This window comes from Oreochromis aureus, linkage group 3 (genome assembly GCF_013358895.1).
Source record: "Oreochromis aureus strain Israel breed Guangdong linkage group 3, ZZ_aureus, whole genome shotgun sequence".
Taxonomy (NCBI): domain Eukaryota; kingdom Metazoa; phylum Chordata; class Actinopteri; order Cichliformes; family Cichlidae; genus Oreochromis; species Oreochromis aureus.
Window position 1 is genome coordinate 49,233,996 of NC_052944.1, and position 19,827 is coordinate 49,253,822.

The window sequence follows — 19,827 nt, forward strand, 5'->3', positions numbered from 1 at the left end:
ATAGGAAAAATAAGATGTTTGTTTGCAACTGAACTGTCGAGTTTATGGTAGTCAAGTGTAATATGTTAACATTTGTAAATGTAAAATTGTGAATGTTTTTATGTTGTTTAATAATGTGCTTTATTGTTTATTCTCTATGAGAACAATTTACTGTGGGAATTGATTATTTTATGTTGTTTGTACAGTTCTCATGGCATCGTTGGTGGCACCTGTGTGCAATAAATGCCAGTAAAAATCAAGAACGCCTTGTGTCCGTTTTTCAACTTGGAGGGAGTTACAAATATACATAATCAAATCAAAAACCTTTCCATTTCTGCATATCTGTGCCTGCTGTTTAGGCTAAATCCTAATACACACATACAAGCTTTTGTCTGAGCCGAGGGATCTCAGTCTTCTTGACAATATGTAATGTCAGGAACAGCTGATTTGTTCTATTTGATGAAACATGTCATGCAAGCAGAAGTGACCGAGTTTGCACGACAGTGCTCATTAGTTATAGAAAAGCAGGTTATAGATACCACCCAATTTCATGAATTTCTTTAAACAGAATATTTTTTTACATTTACAATTATTTTAAAATGGTTTGTTAAAATGGATGTTTTTGTTGTGTGATGCACTTGTTTTGTTTATTCTTTGATCATTCTGTTTGTGTTTTGCAGCTGTTGTGAAAAACAATTTTCTCCTGCTGTTCTTTTTTCATGTAGTTGCAGTTTTCTGAGTTCGCCCATTCTTTCAGGCTAATAGATGTACACGACCAGGAGGGCATCATGTGAAGGGGACTCCTATTTTCTTTTCTTTTTTTTCTTTTCTTTTCTTTTCTCTGTTTAAATCTTCAACTGACTCAAATTACTGGTACTGACACCTGGTTTATTTACAGTGTGTGGCACACATGTGAACTGACTGTTTACTTCTGAAACAAGGTGTGACTATTTGCAGTGCAGTGCAAGTTTTTCACTGTTGAAAGTAGGGCAGAGGTACCTCAGTAGGTAGAGTGGTGGCCCCATAATCGGAAGATCGAATCCACTGAACTGCTACCCTGAGGTACCCCTGAGCAAGGCACCGTCCCTACACACCGCTTCCCGGGCAGAAATGATTAATGAAAATTGCCACTGTAAGTAACGCCTCTGCTGTGAGTCATAATGCAATAAATGATCTGTTGTCAAAAAACAGACGGCCTCTGAAGAAGACACATTCATAACTTTATAACTCTGTCAAACAGGTACAAACACACATAGCCGGTGTTTGCTTTGAAGAATGGCCCCCTGTTTAGTGGTTAGAAAGTTATTCAGTTTCAGTGCAGAATGAAACTGAATAACTGCTGAGACTCAATCTTGTTCCCGATCATGCTAAACACAGAAAACAACAAATTTTCCTTTATTTTAATTTAAATTATTACGTGTGGTCATAGGAATCTGAAATTGATCTGCAATAAAAAGACTATTAATTAATTTTACACAAATACAGTTTAAAGTTTGTTCCAGTCATGTGATCTGTATTTCTTCTTCTGCTCCTGTGAGAAGACAGAAAACATCCAATGGCCGTTGTTTGTCCTTTCTATAAAGATTTGGCAACAGTTCAGAATACTAGAATATAATAATGCGACTAATATTATAGTTATAATAATTTATAATAGTTATAATAATAATATATAACCCCTCTTCTGTTGCATTGTTTCATATGAAGTCGTGTTACTTTTCATCCTGAAAAGGATATCTAGACATGTCTCTTTATTCTTATACAGTTTTTGTTAGTAAAGTTTTACAGTTTTATATTAATATATACATATATATAAAATTTGTTCTTCTTACATTAATCTTTTTTTTAATTCCCCAACTATTTTTTGGCATAAATAACATTTCACTTTATTTTGCTGTGTCATTCTGTACCAGATCTGTCTGGTTCAAAACCTAACTTCATGTGCACATGGAGGAGGAGCTTGTATGTATATCAATATAGGGAGATGGTTATGTTTGAGATCAGTTTAAAGGTTCGGTCTCTTCATCAAACTACTCTCTTCTTACAATTTTGTCTCTTCTCTGCTCTTTTTTACAGATTTATTGTGTCCTGAGTTGTTTTTAATCTTCAATCAGTGATTTCCCGCTTCACCACAAGCCACATCGACATGAACCCCATTCTTTATCTAGCAGTGCTCTCCTGAACTAGTTTCATTCTTGCTAATCTAAATGAGACTGTCCCTGCATTATTAAGTGCTGTCAGGCAACATTCAGTCTTACTAGGTCTAACTAGATGACAGTGTTTCTTTTAAAGAAGAGTAGATTTGGTAGATATCTTATCAGTTTCCACACTGACACACTCATGTTTCAAGCACTCATTTAAAACAGTGGCTCCTTACTTTCTGTAACCGTTGCCATGGTGATTTGTGGTATCAGAGTTTCATTGATGGCTGTGGTGGTCCTGTTATACCTCAGTGCAGTCTTCAACACTGTTGGCCATAATATTTTATTACAGAAATCAGAAGGTGCCGTAGAAATTAAAGATCTGAATTATAAACTCCAATTTGTTCATGTAGTCATTGCAGGAGATCACAAGGTTTGGATGTACACATTTGTAAAATAGTTTTGAGTGTGGACAAATTGCTCTGTATTTGTGTGTCATCAAAAGTTACACACTGTACACATTTATACATCTTAGTTTATGCTTCTGAATCATATCATATGCATCTGTAACACCTGTCTGTGATTCGATACTTAAGCATACAGACACTGTCAGGGCACAGGGGCAGATAAAAGACTGGACTCTTTCGCATGACTCAGTTGCGACTGGATGGTGTTTGATTTATAACTTTAATTGCACACAGCACAGATTTCAAAACACAAGGAACTGGCCCTGAGAGACTCTGTGGAGGGAATAGCAAAGGATATCAGGGTGGGAACAGCCTAAGGACGGTTATCCCCTGAGAAAGAGAATATGCAAGGTTAATCCAAAAGGAAATAGAAGGAGAAGTTGCAGTTCCACATGGTGAGTAAGAGTATGTCATGCTTAGTCATGAACAGAGGTTACAAGTAGAGATTAGAATCGAGAGTCAAATTCTTTGGAATCTTTAGTTTTCCTGTCTATTGATAAATACATTTGCATGACAACAATGAGCCATTGTGTCAATATACAAGAAGGAACCACAAAAAGGTAAATCAGAGTAACTCTATTGGCACACAGATTCTGATATCAGCGTCTTTTAAAAGGTATTAAAATGATCAACTTAGCCTGAAACATTTAATACACAACAATAATCAGATCTTATTGTCAGCGCTCAGTGCTGACCTCATCAGTTCAGAGATGAAACAAGCAGCATGATGAGATCTACTGAGTTCTATTTGAGGTAGCTGACAGGATTTATTAATGAAAATGATGTTTGTTAATATGCACCCAAAGAGTTTTTCTCTTCTTGATTGGTAAATAAAGTTCCTCATGGCTCTATGTGGGAAAAAGACTACATCAGCATAAATACTGCAAACAAGTCAGTGCCCTCAGAGTCTGCCCACTTTGCAGTGTACCCTCACAGTGTCCAAATTCCAATAAAGGTGGTGAGTATAGGCTCAAATTGTGGTCATAAATATTTTGTACTTGTAAATCAGGATTTGTTTGTGTAAAAACAATTTGTGTGTGGACTTAGCCAAAAAATACATGTGAAACTGCACTCAAGTTTCAAGTTACAAGTACGAATTTTGACCCTATTGTTCCTTTCATCTGATTGGCCAATGTCATGTCAATCACAAATGTAACTATCCAATCAGAGAACAGATGGGTTTGGCTATTGATACAAAAAACACTGAAAGAGCACCGAGAGAGCTTCACAAAAAACTGAAGGAGCTCCAATGAGCACCAGAGTTGATTAGCAGCATATTTTCAACTCCTTCAGTACAAAAACTTAAACTTTAAAGTTGAGGTTGTATTAAAACTGTAAGAACTATAACAAAGCAGCTGCTTTCCCTATTACGTTCAGTTCATGGTTATCATTTGTGCTAGCCACACATTGTACCAATGAAAAATAAATACACTGTGTGAATAATGACAATATTGAGGTGTGAGTGTGGTTGCTGTCAGCTTTGATAGCGTATTGTACCTTTGCGCAGATAAGAGCCACACTGACACATTCAGACAGTTTAAGAAGTGCTTGGAGAAAAATGTATTTAACAAAAATACCTTGCATTAAAACAGTTTTTTTAAAGGATAAATAGTCTACATACATGTCTGAAAGTGATTATTATCAAACTACTCATATTTTATGTGTAGCCACAGTCTTGCTTCTAATTATCAGGTGCCCTCTATACTGCTGTTACACTGTTTAGGTCAAAATGAAACATTTTCAGATAATATCGACTAATATCAGTGAAAGTGATCAACTTTTCTGTACTTAATCATGAGTCAGTGAAGGACTGAAAGCCAGAGAAAAAGACTTTTATAGCTTCATTTGCTTCATTAGGTGAAACATTGCGCCACCTTGTGGATAACAATCATTTCTGCAGCTATGAAGACTTTCAAATGTGAACTATTTTCAGAATAAATCAAAGTGCAGGTTTTTCTTCTGGTTGTTTCTATTGCTGTGGTTGTAGTTCTTGTAGTTTTGATCAGTCAATGTTATTATCTGACTGATCTGTAGATTTTCCTTCTTCTAGCTGTACTGACTGACCTTTGACCTCATGTGTTGATGACTCTTCACCTCTGTCTCCTCTCACAGGGAGAAGATGATCTGCAGGATCCTGCTGCTCATCATCCTCACCTCATGTGTCTCTGGTTAGTTTACAGCTTCACTTTATGAACTCCAAATAAAGCTCAACAACAGATTTGTTCCAGTTCTCAGTGTGTCTGCTCCTCTCTTTCCCTCTCTGTCTCCTCAACAGGATCATTTGTAGTCAATGTGACACAGACCTCCTATCAGGCAGAGGAGAACCACAACATCACACTGGAGTGGACGTTCACCACCAACCCTGACAGATCCACCAAAACTCTCAACATCCTCTGTGAACTCTTCATCAGTGATAAACTCTCAGTCCTGTATCAGGTTCATGAAGGTGTTGAAGTGTCAGAGTCTCAGGATGAAGAGTTTTCAGGACGAGTCCAGAGTGACAAAGACGCCCTCAGAGAAGGACGAATCAGACTTCAACTGTCCAGACTCAGGACTGATGACTCAGGTCTGTACCTGTGTGAGGTGGACACAGGTTAAGGCTTCACCTCTACCAGCTATAAATTTTGTATCACTAGTAAGTTGAGTTTTTTTTTTTTCTGTTACACCGACTGTGTAGACTGTTCTTTTTTTAAATCTTATTTATTAATTAATTTATTGACTTTTACAGATTGTTTTGATGAAGTGCAGACAGGCCTCTGTTGTTGGATTAGTACTGGGATTATCGGCAGCTCTCCTGATGATACACAACCTTGTGTTGAATACCTCAGAGAAACAGCCAATAACAGTAGCAGGACACCTTCTGGAGGATGAACTTTCTATCAAGATGAGTTAAATGAGCTTCAACCAATAAACCCCTTAACAAACTCTTCAACATCTGTTTAAGTGCCAAGAAACAGTTTAGGAAATAAAAACCCTAAAAACCATATTTCAAATGAAATGATGTTCATATTGCTTTGGGTTTAACTTTTTAAGTGTGGATAATTAAATAATAGCTCAATGCAATAGCAGGTTGTGCCTTGTTCTCAGATGGACAGCAAGTGGAGAGTGATAGATGAGATGAGGAGATGAAGGAGGAAGAGAGGCAAAGAGTGATTCACAGGCAGAGCCCAGTTTATTTCCCACAGTTTTGTTGCCCTATGGTTCCACACACTGTCATCAATCTTTGCATTTTATTATTATCTCATAACACAAGTTAAATCAGCTCCCATCTCTCATATGGACTTTTTATAGTCTACAGTCTCAGATCAACACAGCCCTGCCCTCCAGCACTATCAGCAGCAGGAGCAGCAGCAACACCTCAACAGTAACATTGTACCCATCAGGTAAAACACAGGCTACGTTTGCTTTGCATTGTCCCCACCTGATGACAGTGATATGGTATGATGAGATCCCATATTAGATTCTTAAAGAAGTGTGTTGTTGTTCTTCAGCCTGGTTCCATGTGCCCCTCTTTAACTTTGAGCACCCGCCTCTTTAAACATCACTGTTTAAAGGGAGAAGCATCCCCTTCCATGCTTGTCCTCTCCCAATACAGATGGAATGTCGACTGGACCAGCACAGATATGCTGCAGGACCGGATGCGCTCTCTGCAGCGGCTCACTCTCACCCATACCCACCCCTGTTGCTTGTCTTGTGTTTGTATGGTGTATTAAAATGCATGTGCTTTTTGTGCTGAGGTATTTTTTCTTTTAAATACGTAACAGCGGTACATGTATTCCGTTACTCCCCAACACTGGGTACACACTTGCTATGTTGTCGGTTGTAATGTTAGATCGCACGATTGGGAAGGGAATAAGCTGGAAAATGGGCTCTTTTTTTATCATTTCCCCACCTGGAAGCAACGTGAGGGAGCTTATGTATCGGACGTTACCAAAAGAAGGCGTCTAACCTTGACAACAGCTGTGAGACGAGCTGATATTCAGTTCTCTACCATCCCCAGATATCTGTTGGTGCTCCAGACATTTTCATTCAGGTAAGTTCTAAATAAGTTCATATTACTCTTTATAGCCTATTAGTTTTATGTTCAATGCGCTCTGAGGTCATAGCAAATTAGAACAAACATCCTAATGAGTGATTTTGTAAATATACATTTTATTTATAGAGTTGCTAATTGTTTTTCATTATTGCAGCAAACCAGCCTATGAAATGGATGAAACAAATCCTGACTGGGTTCCAATGCTACACATCGGGCACTACGACATCCCAGCTACACACCACCATGCCAATCAGATTACTTCATCCATGTGAGGGTGAAGAGGTGAGCCTTCTGGATAAGATGGTGAAGGTTTGCTTGCGTTTTTTCCCATCAATTGAGACAACTCCTCCACAGTGGCAGGTGGGATTTTTCTTTTCTGAGGACGGCTTCTTTTACGTGACACTATGGATGGTCTGTTTATGTTTTGATTGAGAGCCTTTTTTGGGGGGCAGCTGAAGAGGAGAAGTCTATCTTATGGCCAACCTCTGACTGTATCTTGGTCACATTACCCAGCAAAACCCAGTATGCAGGTTCATCTGTAACAGTCCTTGTGCCACGGATCAACACTGTTGCTTCTACTTTAAACAGAAGAGCAGCGACATGGCTGCAGGTCTCCACGACTCCGGCCATACAGGTGCAGTGGGCAGCTTCAACCTTCCCTGTGATGCTCACAGTGACCCATGGCTGCAATGCTGGTTCATTCAGCCTTTGAGAGTGCAGTACCTGAAACATACAAAGTTAATTTAAAGACAAAGACTCTAATGAACCAAGGCCGACACAAATGTGTTTTATCTACTTTCAAATCCCTTTATCATAAACAGTGATGGGAATAACGGCGTTACTTTTTTCAGTAACGAGTAATCTAACTAATTACTATTCCTAGCGTTACAACGCCGTTACAGTTACTAACAAGGAAACGCGGTCCGTTACTATTTTTCAACAAACAGACGGTTGAAGCTGTGTTCATCTTACCGCATCTTATATCAGTCACACGGAAGTAGCTGTAAGTAATCTGGACGCTACGGCTTTAAGCAGCTGCGCGCTCCCGCGGACGGTAATCACGATCACTGTCTAGCACAACACCTGGGGCCTGTTCTTCGTACCTCGCTAAGTAAGTTAGCCGGATTTGAATGTTGACGATTTGGCGTGATCTTGGATCGTTCGGTTCTCCGAAGCTCATCTGGGACTTGCTGTCATAGCAACAGAGCCGCAAGAGTAAGCCTGCTCGGGAGCAGGTTTACTTTATGTAAACAGGATTAGATCGCGGCCACTCAGGTATGTCCGCTGCATTTATACGAAAGGAACAGCGATATTTCGCTACTGTTTTACCATAAATAAATATTATCAATGTAACTAAAGATAATGCAGTATTTGATGCTTTATTGCTTTCATACAGATACATACAGGTCATTTCAGAAAAAAAGGGAAATGTATTATTAATCATTCTATTACATGTATTTGATCATTCCAGATGTAATTCATATTTTAGAGTAGTAATAGTAAATTACTACGTGCAATCAAGATCAGAGACCACGCTACAAAAGCGAAGGTGGAGTTGGGAAGTCTGTTGCAGCCATGTCCTGTCCGTTTGTACGCGAGCAACCCATTGCGGAAGGTGCAAGACTGATAAGGAGGGTTTACAGAATTCAGCGTAGATTGCGGGATAGACGGGATCCTTTAGCTCAGCGCGACAGTGTGCTCATAGAGAGATATCGATTCTCCCGTGAGGGTATTATTTACTTTTCTCTCTCTCTCTCTCTCTCGATATATATATCTCCCGACTTACTGTGCATGCTTCAGTCACCCTTGCATGGGAACAGGTACAAGTGATGGAGTGTTATGTCAAACTACACACAAAAACCCCACAATGTCAATAAATGGCACAGTACGTAAAGGGGTGTGACGAGGGGGTGCAGGACCACCACCTGTCTTTATGTGCTCTGCCCTTTTCTGGGTTGCTGTTATGAACAAACAAACAGATTATTTCAGGGTCTCTTGTCATAGACTAAAAGCAATATAAGTGATAAATATTACCATTCTGTAGAATATTCCTATATTTCACTTTTACTTGTTCCCATGTTCTAGTGGGTCCTGTTGTGGCTCTAATGTGGAAGAGGATATAATGTAATATAATATAATGTGGTATAATATAATATCACATGATATAATGTAATATCATGGATCACTTACGAGTGTAATTTGTCAGCAACTTTCTGCCAGCCCTCTCTCCTTGCTTTTGCAGCCTTTGCAGTGTTCTCCTGCGTTTTAATTAAACTCTGAAACTCCTGATATCCCACAATCAAGAGTTCTTGCTCTGCTGCCGTAATACACTGAGTGCGCTCCTTCCACATCTTCGCCGACCAATCACAGGGTTGCCGATCAATGTTTCTACTATCGATGCGTAGCCCCTTTTAAGCCACCCAGTGATCTCAGATTACTTCATCCAGCTGTACTAATCGTCAACAACAGGTGCGTTCGGAGAACCGGAATAGCGAGCTCAAAGTTAGCGCGATGATTTGATCTTGGATGTGTCATTTGATCTTGGATGTAGTAAGCGAGGTACGAAGAACATCCCCCTGGAGCTAAGGAGGCAAAACAATCGCACGAGTGCTGCTGTTTGACTGAGGAAGAATAAAGTAGTCGTGGTAAGTCAATCACATGACCACTTAAAGACAAAGCAACAAGGTGATATATACCAGTTTATAAATTGTGTTGATAGACCACGTAAAACCAGAGTCATGATAAACAATATATACGCGGCGTTTTTTCCTCAATAGTTTCATCACGTTTACTGCGCTAGCAAGCACTCTCTGCTTATGAGAAAAAACAACAACAACAACAACAACAACAACAACAACAACAACAACAAAACAGGGGAAGTTTTAAGAGTGACGGAGAGAGAGAGAGAGAGAGAGAGCAGAAAAAGAGAGAGAGCAAGTTTTGAGATGTGAGAGATTTGTGACGTTTAGCGTGTTTGGAGTGTGTAGTTAATGTGTTGTCTTGTGTAGTTAGTGTGTAGTGTTGTGGATAGTTTTGTGTTGTGTGTCAGAACAATGAGGTGACTGCTGTCTCCAGGTAGAAACAGGAGTGATACACCTGCTGTCAGACCTGCAGGGCCCTGTTTCAGAAAGCCGGTTTAGAAAACTCAGAGTTAAAAATGATACTCAGGGTTGAGTAACCCCAAACTGTCCAACTCGGAATATTCGGTTTCAGAAAGGCTGATAACAATTAGTTCAATCAACGCGGAGTTGCTTTAACCCCAAGTTAAGCACGCGCACGAGGATACATAAAGCCCTGATTAGTGGAGCACAGATTAAGCGAGGCACCATGGAGACGGAGGGAAAGAAGGCGCGGTCAATGTATTTTACAGCGCTTGAGGCCGAAATTCTGATGGCAGCATATGCCGACAACATGCATATTTTGCAGAAAAAAAGTAACACAGCCTCAGCTGCAAAAGAAAGGGAGCATGCATGGCAAAACATAGCCGACAGAGTCAATGCGTGAGTGTTAATTTAAACATTGATCTAGGGATTTCCACCCATTTAACACGTTATTTTATTATATTTCATTTTATTTGTCATTTCATACATTTTATTTTGTGATGTGATGTGAGCGCAGGTGCAACCCAACAGGCCTCAAACGTTCCTGGCAGCAAGTAAAAATGAAATATAAAAACATAGTCCAAACAGGTAAGGTGTAATTGTATTATGAGCCATAGTGCTTGGTCTGTTTGTCCTATGTAAATCAATTGCAGTTAGAGGCTACATTAATTTTCTTTCTGTAAGCACTTATTGAAATTATCTGAGCACATTACAAGTACATAGTTGCTTACTCTGTATGCTCAAATGTGGCCCGTTATAGCCAACAGAAAAAAAGCGGAGGCCCGAAAAACAGGTGGGGGTCCTCCACCACCACCACTCACAGAGGCTGAGCAGTTGGCCCTCAGCCAAAACAGTGGGCGCCCTGTGGCTGAAGGCATCTCTGCGGGGACATCCTCTGAGTCAATAACCCCGCAAGACACAAGTGCCTACATAAGAGGTAAATTCAAAATAATACATGATGTGCATGCATCCTTTCGTCACAGTCACCTTTGCGGTGCTACTCATTCATTTGATAAACTCTTTACCATAATTAATTATTTTGTAGTGAAGTTATCTTCCTACTGATTTTGCCTTCCCTCAGTCTTGGTTGTCTTTGAGAGCATAATGACAATGAAGTGTAAGGTGATTGGTATATGTTTGTTAATTGCCATTTGGTTCCTTGTAAGTTATAAGTGACCTGTATAAACCTCATATTCTATCAGTTGATGGTGATGGTGTACTGCATCTGGTGCAGCCTCCTGTTGAGCCAGACCAACATGCAGTTGTGAGTACTCTTAATACTCCACAGATCATATGAGTTTACAGTAGAACAGCAATGTTGTTAATTTCTCCACTACAGGAAATTGAAGAAACATTGACAGCTGTTACAGAGGAGGGAGCAACAGAGACACTTTATGAGGTTTACATCTTACAATGGAAAATATAACAATTGAATAAAATGTGGTACTATAATAAAACCATGGACTTTCTATGTCTCGAACAGAGTGATGATGGAAATGCAGAGGAAGAGGGTCCAGCCACTTCTCCAACAAACCTTTCCTCAGTAAGATGTTCAGCACTGACTTACAACCAACCTAAGTAGGCATGTACTATGAATGTCAATGCTATTTCCTGTGTTTCCATAGCTCCCTGTAAAGCAGCTGTATAAGACATACTTGATCAAGAAAATAGAAAAATGCAACTTGGAAATGGAACACTTCAAGCAACAGATCCAAAAGACCAAGACTGAGATTTTACTGCTGGAACATCAGTTAAGGGTGGGTGAAGTGGTCAGAGATGGACGAATTATTTCAGTGTTTGAACAACATACTAATATACTTATTAATACTTTGTGTACAGGAAATACAGGCGACCAATAAAGCCAGTTGAACAAAAAATCTGTTTATTTTTCTTTCAACATGTTGAGGTGATGGGTCAAAGGAAATGATTGTGACATATGGTGTCTCTGACTGCTCTTCCATCTTGTATGTCCGTGGGAGGGTCAGGATGTTCATGGTTTGGATCACTGCTGATGTTTGGTTCAGAAGGACAGTGTTCTCCTCTAATTGTGGCAATGTTGTGAAGAATCACACATGCCACAATAATGTCACATGCCCTTTCTGGGGTGACCCTGAGTCTTTGCAGGCACTGGAACCGGGCCTTAAGCATTCCAATAGTCATTTCAACTCTGGCTCTTGTCCTGCAATGAGCCAGATTATATCGCTGCTGTGGGCCCGGTTCAGGGTCAGGGTAAGGGGTAAGCAAATAGGGTAAACATGGATACCCCCTATCACCAAGCAAGTAGCCAGTGAACTCTCCTAAGACAGAAGGATACACTTCAGTTCAAATGTCCTTGTAGCAATTGGTCTTTATATATTTTAAAGTATTTTCAACTCACCTTGTCCAAATTTTGTGCTCAGTGTACATTCACGAAAAATTCGTGAGTCATGCACAGAGCCTGGCCACTTGGCTTCCACATTTGTGATAATGTTGGCAGCATCACATATGATCTTCACAGTGCAGAGAACACAAATTAGCATCCATTACTATAATGACATAATTTGTTAGTTTGAAATGCTACAGGGATATGTACCTGTACATTAATGCTGTGGAAAGACTTCCTGTTCACATAGTCTCCTTCATTTACTGAAGGAGCAATGATTGGAATGTGAGTGCCATCTATACAGCCAATCACGCCTGGGAACCCTGAAAATAAATGTAACATTTAAGTAGTAGTTCAAGTATCACCACATCATGAATTAAGTTTTGTTCATCCTGATACCTGCAATTTTGTGGAATCCCTCTTTGATAAATCTTGTGGGTCTATGACCGGGGAACACCACAAACGAGTACAGGAGACGTTTCAGTGCAACTGTCACATTCCTGACGGCCCGACAGACGGTAGCCTTGGAAACGTGCTCAGCGTCACCAATATTGTACAGAAAGCTCCCGTTTGCAAAAAAACGAAGTGCAATACAAATAATATGTACAGAACTGAGAGAATGTCCGCGATGTGTCACATGAGCAATATAAGGCCTGAGGATGTTATTCAAATAAATTATAGATTGTGCTGAAAAACGGTAACGTTCACACAGAAAATCATAAAATGTCCAAACGCGCTCTAATCACTCTCTCCCGGCGGAGAGCTCTGCGGAGAATTTGGGCTTCAACATCTACTGGCTCTTCAAGGAAGGGGCACGCCATGTCTGACACTTCCTACAGTCAGGTTTCCGACAAAGAGGCGGAGAAGTTCAGGGTTAGTTGAAGTAAACCTGCTAGGGGGCAGGTTAGCTTCACGGAGTGTGTCGTCATAGTAACTCACTCAGAATTAATCTAAACTCGCTTTGTGAAACCGAAAACCCAGAGTTTTCGTTAACTCAGGGTATACTTACTCAGAGTTTGCACTAAACCGGCTTTCTGAAACAGGGCCCAGGTATCAGGCTGTGATGTTCTCCTTTATAGTGGACAGAAATTATTTTTTTGGAGCGGCACAAATAATTTGTGTGGCATCTTATTGAAGAACAGCTGATTGTTCTGTAAATAGTTTGAAATGGTTATTTAAAAAATCAAGGTAAAAGGTAAATGGATAACTGTAAATTCAGACACGTGAGGTTGTGCTGAAAATGATGATACCAAACAAGGCAAAGTAAATAGTTTTTAGTGGTGAAATGTGGAGGGAAAATCAAAAGTAGTTAAAAATGGCCAATTATACCCTGGACCCCAGAGGGTTAAACGTTTAAAGTAATGCAATAGTTACTTTTCAAGTAATTAATTACTTTTAGAATATTGACACTCAGTTACTAACTCAGTTAACAGCGGCTAAAAATTCAGATATTTCATTCACTACTATTCAGACAGAAGTCCATCTAAACCAGGGGTTTTATTCATATTTAACTGACTGATCACACATTCTACTTCATCTTTAGTAATATTTCCTAAAAGCCACCCTTACCTCCTCCACTTATTTTTGTTGTTCAGAAATGAATCCACACTTGCCTCTTCCACTGATGGTTACAGTTCTTTCTTTGAATGAACAAAGACTAAACTCTTCCACTCACTTTTGCTGTTAGGAAATGACTCTCAAGGGTTGCTTGATAGACTCCTAAATTTACACCTGATGTAAAAGAAGATGTAAAAGAAAACAGGAGCAGCTTAAACTACCGCCATCTACTGGCCTTTGTCGGAAATGAGGAACAGCATGACTGTGACTGCGGGTGGAGTAGCACTGGTTGTCTCCATCGCAGTTTACTGTACACTGAATAAATACACTTGTAGATTTCTCAGGAATAAAATGACATGTGAACAAGAGCTTATAGAGCTCATCCTGGTGAAGCAAATGTTTGGCTTCACATTTCTGATTGTAAAATCTGCTGGCCAGGCTTACAAATACAATAAATAAACGGGATTTGTTTTTGTACTTTTAGCCTTTAGTTTCATATTTCAAACTACAGTGACATCCTCTCTGTGTGTGATCTATACATGTGTTAATCGTTTTGATGGTAATAAATTTTAATTTAGCTTGAACAGTTATGCTAGACTGTGGGAAAAATGTTAAGAGGGTGTCTGGTTTTTGTTACTAATGCGGACACTTGGGTTTAGTTTGTGAAATGAAAATGTGAACTCGACTCAGGCATTGTGGGTGCGATTTGGTGTGAGCCTCCCTTCGGTTAGACGTAATTTGTCATTAACAAACAGCGTTTCCACATTCAGAGAATAGAAGAGTGGGCGGAGCCACTGAGCTTCGAGCCGTCCAGCGAACCGTCTGTTTTCTTTTACGTCCGCCGAGCACACATAATAACACGGTTCCGTGGGGTTGGGGTTCATTCGACTTTGTTCGTTCAAGGAAGAAACTATAACCATGAGTGGAAGGGGCAAGGGTGGCAAGGGACTCGGCAAAGGAGGCGCCAAGCCCTTATTATAAGTTGTTTTTTGGCGACACTACAGAACAGTGGAAAGACCATAGCATTAATTGGACAGAAGTAAGCACTAGACAAGTATATAATATAATTAATAATAAAAATAATGAAGGACAGATAAAATATAAAGACGCGGGCGTAGAACAATACCCGTTAATAGTTAAAAATATCCGTGACAAATTAATTTCTGAAAATATGAGAGATACGGTGTGGCTGATTTCTGTTGGACGTCTCCCTGTTAGAGCGGTGGTCCAGTGGAGCTGTTATGTTACCACCAAAGAATGTCCGATGCCACGGTGTGGCGAGGATGAAACCCTTGAACATTTACTGTTATCCTGTTATAGAACAGTTGAGATTAGACAGCAAATGACTAAAGTAGGGTTTGAAATTGATAACAACATACAAGCTATAAAATATGGTCTGTTTAAAGAAAAAATGTACGACAGTAAAAGACGCCTCTTTTGGCTTATCATGTGTGTCATTAACACCCACATTTGGAAAACGAGAGCCAAAGTGGTCATCGAGCAAAAAATGATAGATAGTGTGGCTGTGTGCAAGAATATCCTTACAGACCTGAGAAGGAGGAAAACGTTAGAACAAAAAAAGAATAGCCCTTTACCTTGGGACCTTTTGAAGATTTAATTGATAAGATTTAATGTTAAAATTTTTGAGAGTATAATATTTTTTTTTTTTTTTTTTGGATTTTGTGTTTTATGTATCTATTGTAAATTATTATGTGTATTGCTATGTATATTTATGTAAAAAAATATTTTTCTTATGTGTCATTTGCTTGTGAATCTGCCGTGAATTTTGGAAATAAAGGCTTTTAAAACTAAAAAAAGCAAAGGTGGCAAAGGACTCGGTAAAGGAGGCGCCAAGCGTCACCAGAAAAAAAAAAAAAAAAAAAAAAAAGCAAGGGTGGCAAGGGACTCGGCAAAGGAGGCGCCAAGCGTCACCGTAAAGTTCTCCGTGATAACATCCAGGGCATCACCAAACCCGCCATCCGCCGTCTGGCTCGCCGTGGCGGAGTGAAGCGTATCTCCGGTCTGATCTACGAGGAGACCCGTGGAGTGCTCAAGGTGTTTTTGGAGAACGTCATCCGCGACGCCGTCACCTACACTGAGCACGCCAAGAGGAAGACTGTGACCGCCATGGATGTGGTGTACGCTCTGAAGAGGCAGGGCCGCACTCTGTACGGCTTCGGCGGTTAAACTCATTCACCCTGATCCATCAAACGGCTCTTTTAAGAGCCACACACTTCACTGTAAGAGCTTTGTTCTGCGGTGTTTTGTCTTGCTTTGGAGAAAAGTTCTGGAAGTAGTTCAACACGTGACAGGATCTTCCCCACGAGATTCAGAGGTAGAGTATTACGGTGTAACTTATAACAATCAATTACAGCTTCAATCAATCGTGGCTTTACTACAGGCCATAAAATTAAGGTATTTGTAATGCGTGCTTTTGATTTAAAAATTAAAATAATTGACAAAGTCACGAACTGAACTTCAGAGGTTCCAGATCTAACCAATGCCACTGTTTTAATACACTCCTATAGCAGGAGTGTAAACATTCATAGACCAAATGAAAAACGGAACAGATTTCACTGGTTTATCAGTTTATTTGTGAATGTCTTCTGGCCAGAAATCCGCTTAAAGCAGAATTGTTTATTTTGTTTTTAAAGATGACCAACCCACCTTCGATCTAGGAGAGTGGTGCTCAATTTTAAGTTTTATGTTAATTTGTAATTATAGACATGGATGAAGCCCTGCAAAGCTTTTGAAACTTCTTCCTCATGTGTGCCTGAAATATAATTTTCACCAATCATTTCAATGTAACCTTTTTGATGTGTTATCTTCCTTTCTGAGAAGGCTTAACAATTCAGTATTGAATGAGTAAGTGTGGGATTAAAGGAAAAAGTAAAATAAAAGATGTAAAAATCATGGTGTTGATGACAGACAACATGAACAGAACAGTCTCACTATCCTGAAATAACCTTCATACGAGGAACATTATTAAAGATGTTTTTAGTACCCAGGTGTTATGCACTTGAAATGCAACATGTCTGTTTAAACTGCAAACAAAGTATCAATGGCAACTGTAAATGCTCTGTGATGAAACGACGCACATCGCAAACAAGGAAGGTTGTCTGTTTATTTGACATGCTTCCAGGTAACAGCAACAGCTCGTTTGACAAAGACCACATTTACAGATCAGAATTACAGAAAATACACCATACATAAAGTGTGTTTGCATGTAGCACACAGCTGTGGCTCGCTGTCGGTCTAAATGAATCTCAGACCTAAACAAGAGTTTGTAGAGATTTATAATTATAAGTCTGAACCTCTTTAATCTACTCAGCTGTCTTGTTTTTAAGTTTTAGTGCAAGTACTTTAAGGAACAAACAATGAGACAATGTTTATGTTCTTACTACACAGATTTCTGTTTTTACAGCAAGTTTATAACAAAGTCTGGGTAATAACTTTACAATTTAAGTCAGTCAGATTTGTATTCATGCAGTAAAACAGCTAAATGTGTTGCACACACTGATAGACTAACAGGGCTGGCCCACTTCAGTTCTAGTGTGAACAACATGAGTTTGACACCTATGGATTAAAGATTTAGTTTCATTACTTTAAGCAAGTGTACTCTCAGAGGTTGTGAGTGGATCTTAAAAGAGCTGTTAGTTGGGTGAGGACAGTTGCTGGATTTTAGTATTTTAGTATAGTATTTTTAGTATTTTAGACTTTAGTTTACTGCCATATAAATCAGGTATCATACAAAAATAAAAAGTCATGACAATTAAAGAATATGACTTTAAGGACTTAACAACATTACTTCACTTATAGTACACCAACATCTGATACATTAGCACTAAGGGAACACTGAATGACCTGCTGGTTTTTGTCCATAAAACTACTCATCTAAGATTACCACAAAGTAAAAGATCTCTCAGCAAAATGATGCAACATTTTAGGCACTATTGCCCCGATCAACTCAGTGAGCTGGGATTTTTGATTCTAAACATGAACTACTACTATATTGGTTTTACATCTATACTGTCCATTCTCCTGGTGGACATGGCACACAGCAGTATTGTTTAATCTCATTGTGTCATTGTTGACCTTAGCCATGTTTTTAGTCTTGTGAGAGCACTGAAGCTTCTTTCAGCCTCAGCCGAGGATACTGGGATGACTAAAAGCAGCCTGACAATTGTCACGATAATAAATACTAGTTAATCTATAGCAGGGGTGGATCTAGAGAAAAATTTAAGGTGGCAAAGAAATCAAATGGGGTGGCAAAATCAAAGCCTTTTTTTCCAAACACATGCAGGTGGTTACATGTGGTTAAAATGATTCAAATGCATTAAGTATACACACTTTTCATATAAATATAGTCTATAACTTAATTGTCTGTAGCCCACATAATTACACACTTTAGTTACATAAAACATGTGAGTTTTGATTGTATGTACTGCAGCCTGTATAATAAATAAATATGTAGCACAATAAGTATAAAATCCATAAAGCTACACAACATGGGGCGGTTCATTTACAAACACAAGTCTAACTTAAGTTTCACTGTTTTTTGTTAGAAAATCACATTGTTACAGCTTAAATTACACAAAATGTCAGAAATCTGCACTGTTATGAACAAAAATTTAAACCTAATATTTGTTGGATGAACCCACTGAGGTCTGAAATACAAGCGGCCATTTTTGACTCCTTTTGAGTTTACGTTTGTATTTCACCCTCAAATTGTTTCATTTTATTTTTTCCCCTCGCCTTGCTTGGTGTGTGAATGGGTGGATGACTGGATGTGTAAAGCACTATACAAATACAGGCCATTTACCATTTGTTTGGTATCATTCTTTTTAGCTCAACTGAATTTAGTTGTTTTTCCTCAGACATACTGCATTAGTATTACTGATGTGAAATCACACAAAGATCTTAAAATCATAGTATTTTTTAACAATAAAAACAAAAAACAAATGTTTAAGTGTTTATAACTTGAAATGCAAATATAAATTGTACATTTTGTAAACATGTCAGTACCATTAGGATGACATTCTTGAGTCACCAACATTGTAACGTTAGATATAAGTCTAACAGCCCCTGTACACTAATATCCTGGCTTAGTCGAGGCTGCCGTTTTCTCCGACAGTTCAATCAAAATTAGTACTACTACTCTGGGAGACAGAAGTAAATAGTAAGTGGCCTGTATTTGTATAGTGCTTTATTTAGGCCCTAAGGACCGTAAAGCGCTTTACACTACAAGCAGTCATCCACCCATTCACACACATTAAGCCACTTATGATTCAACGTTGATGCCAACTGTAGTTTGTAGTCTAGAAACAGCAAGAACACTGAAGTGCGAGTACGAGATGAATATTATAAAAACAAAAAGGAGCGAGCTCTTGGTGCGAGTGAGTTGGCTCTGAAAAGAGCCGTTGTTTGTAGGAGAGCGTGTAGCTTAAGCTCTCTCTCCGCGGATGCGGCGAGCCAGCTGGATGTCTTTGGGCATGATGGTGACCCTCTTGGCGTGGATGGCGCACAGGTTGGTGTCCTCGAAGAGTCCGACCAGGTAAGCCTCGCTGGCCTCCTGCAGAGCCATGACGGCAGAGCTCTGGAAGCGCAGGTCGGTCTTGAAGTCCTGAGCGATCTCGCGGACCAGGCGCTGGAAGGGCAGCTTGCGGATGAGCAGCTCGGTGGATTTCTGGTAACGGCGGATTTCGCGCAGAGCCACGGTACCAGGCCTATAACGATGGGGCTTCTTGACGCCTCCGGTGGCCGGGGCGCTCTTACGAGCGGCCTTGGTGGCCAGCTGCTTCCTGGGGGCTTTGCCGCCAGTAGACTTGCGAGCGGTCTGCTTGGTTCTTGCCATTCTTTCTCTCTTTGCTTTTTACTGCTAACAGCAGAAAATGTAGCAAACAGAGGAGACTCGCTGCTCTTAAAGCCTGTGACTGGCTGTGACGCGGTGCCGCTCCGGCTCGTGATTGGTGAGGGGCTGCACGTGGTGCTCAGTACCGTTCAGAGCAGCACCGCCCCGCCTCGGTGTGTGCCGCTCATTGGAGAAAAGTGCATTGAATTTACGCGCTGCCGTAAGCCTCTCTGCGATTGGTGCGTGACAAAGCTGCGCGCGCTCTGCGGAAATATAAGCGAGGCTTTGAGCAGATCGGGCCACATTTTCTCTTAGTGTCGATACTACGAAGAAAAG

General features: G+C 39.9%; 3 protein-coding genes across 4 annotated transcripts; 2 read left to right on the top strand and 1 right to left on the bottom strand.

Annotated features, from left to right (window-relative positions):
• The first annotated feature begins 10,178 nt into the window (after window positions 1-10,178).
• LOC120439478 lies at window positions 10,179-11,836 on the top strand. 2 transcript variants are annotated; one of them, XM_039610534.1, is made up of 6 exons: window positions 10,179-10,658; window positions 10,924-10,985; window positions 11,061-11,120; window positions 11,205-11,264; window positions 11,347-11,478; window positions 11,561-11,836. In XM_039610534.1, the coding sequence occupies exons 1-6, from the start codon at window positions 10,466-10,468 to the stop codon at window positions 11,588-11,590; spliced, it is 537 nt and encodes a 178-aa protein (XP_039466468.1). In that variant the 5' UTR covers window positions 10,179-10,465; the 3' UTR covers window positions 11,591-11,836. The 2 variants fall into 2 exon arrangements, with proteins under 2 accessions (XP_039466468.1, XP_039466467.1); XM_039610533.1 differs by having other exon boundaries at window positions 11,347-11,836.
• A 3,691-nt stretch (window positions 11,837-15,527) lies between these two features.
• Window positions 15,528-15,983, top strand: LOC120439493 (histone H4-like; the record flags this gene model as incomplete). Its single annotated transcript, XM_039610549.1, has 1 exon — window positions 15,528-15,983. A coding segment is annotated over one exon (300 nt), but the record flags the coding sequence as incomplete, so codon positions are not given.
• A 3,037-nt stretch (window positions 15,984-19,020) lies between these two features.
• On the bottom strand, window positions 19,021-19,510 carry LOC120439480 (histone H3). The gene has a single exon (XM_039610536.1). The coding sequence runs from the start codon at window positions 19,492-19,494 to the stop codon at window positions 19,084-19,086; it is 411 nt and encodes a 136-aa protein (XP_039466470.1). The 5' UTR covers window positions 19,495-19,510; the 3' UTR covers window positions 19,021-19,083.
• Window positions 19,511-19,827: the final 317 nt, after the last annotated feature.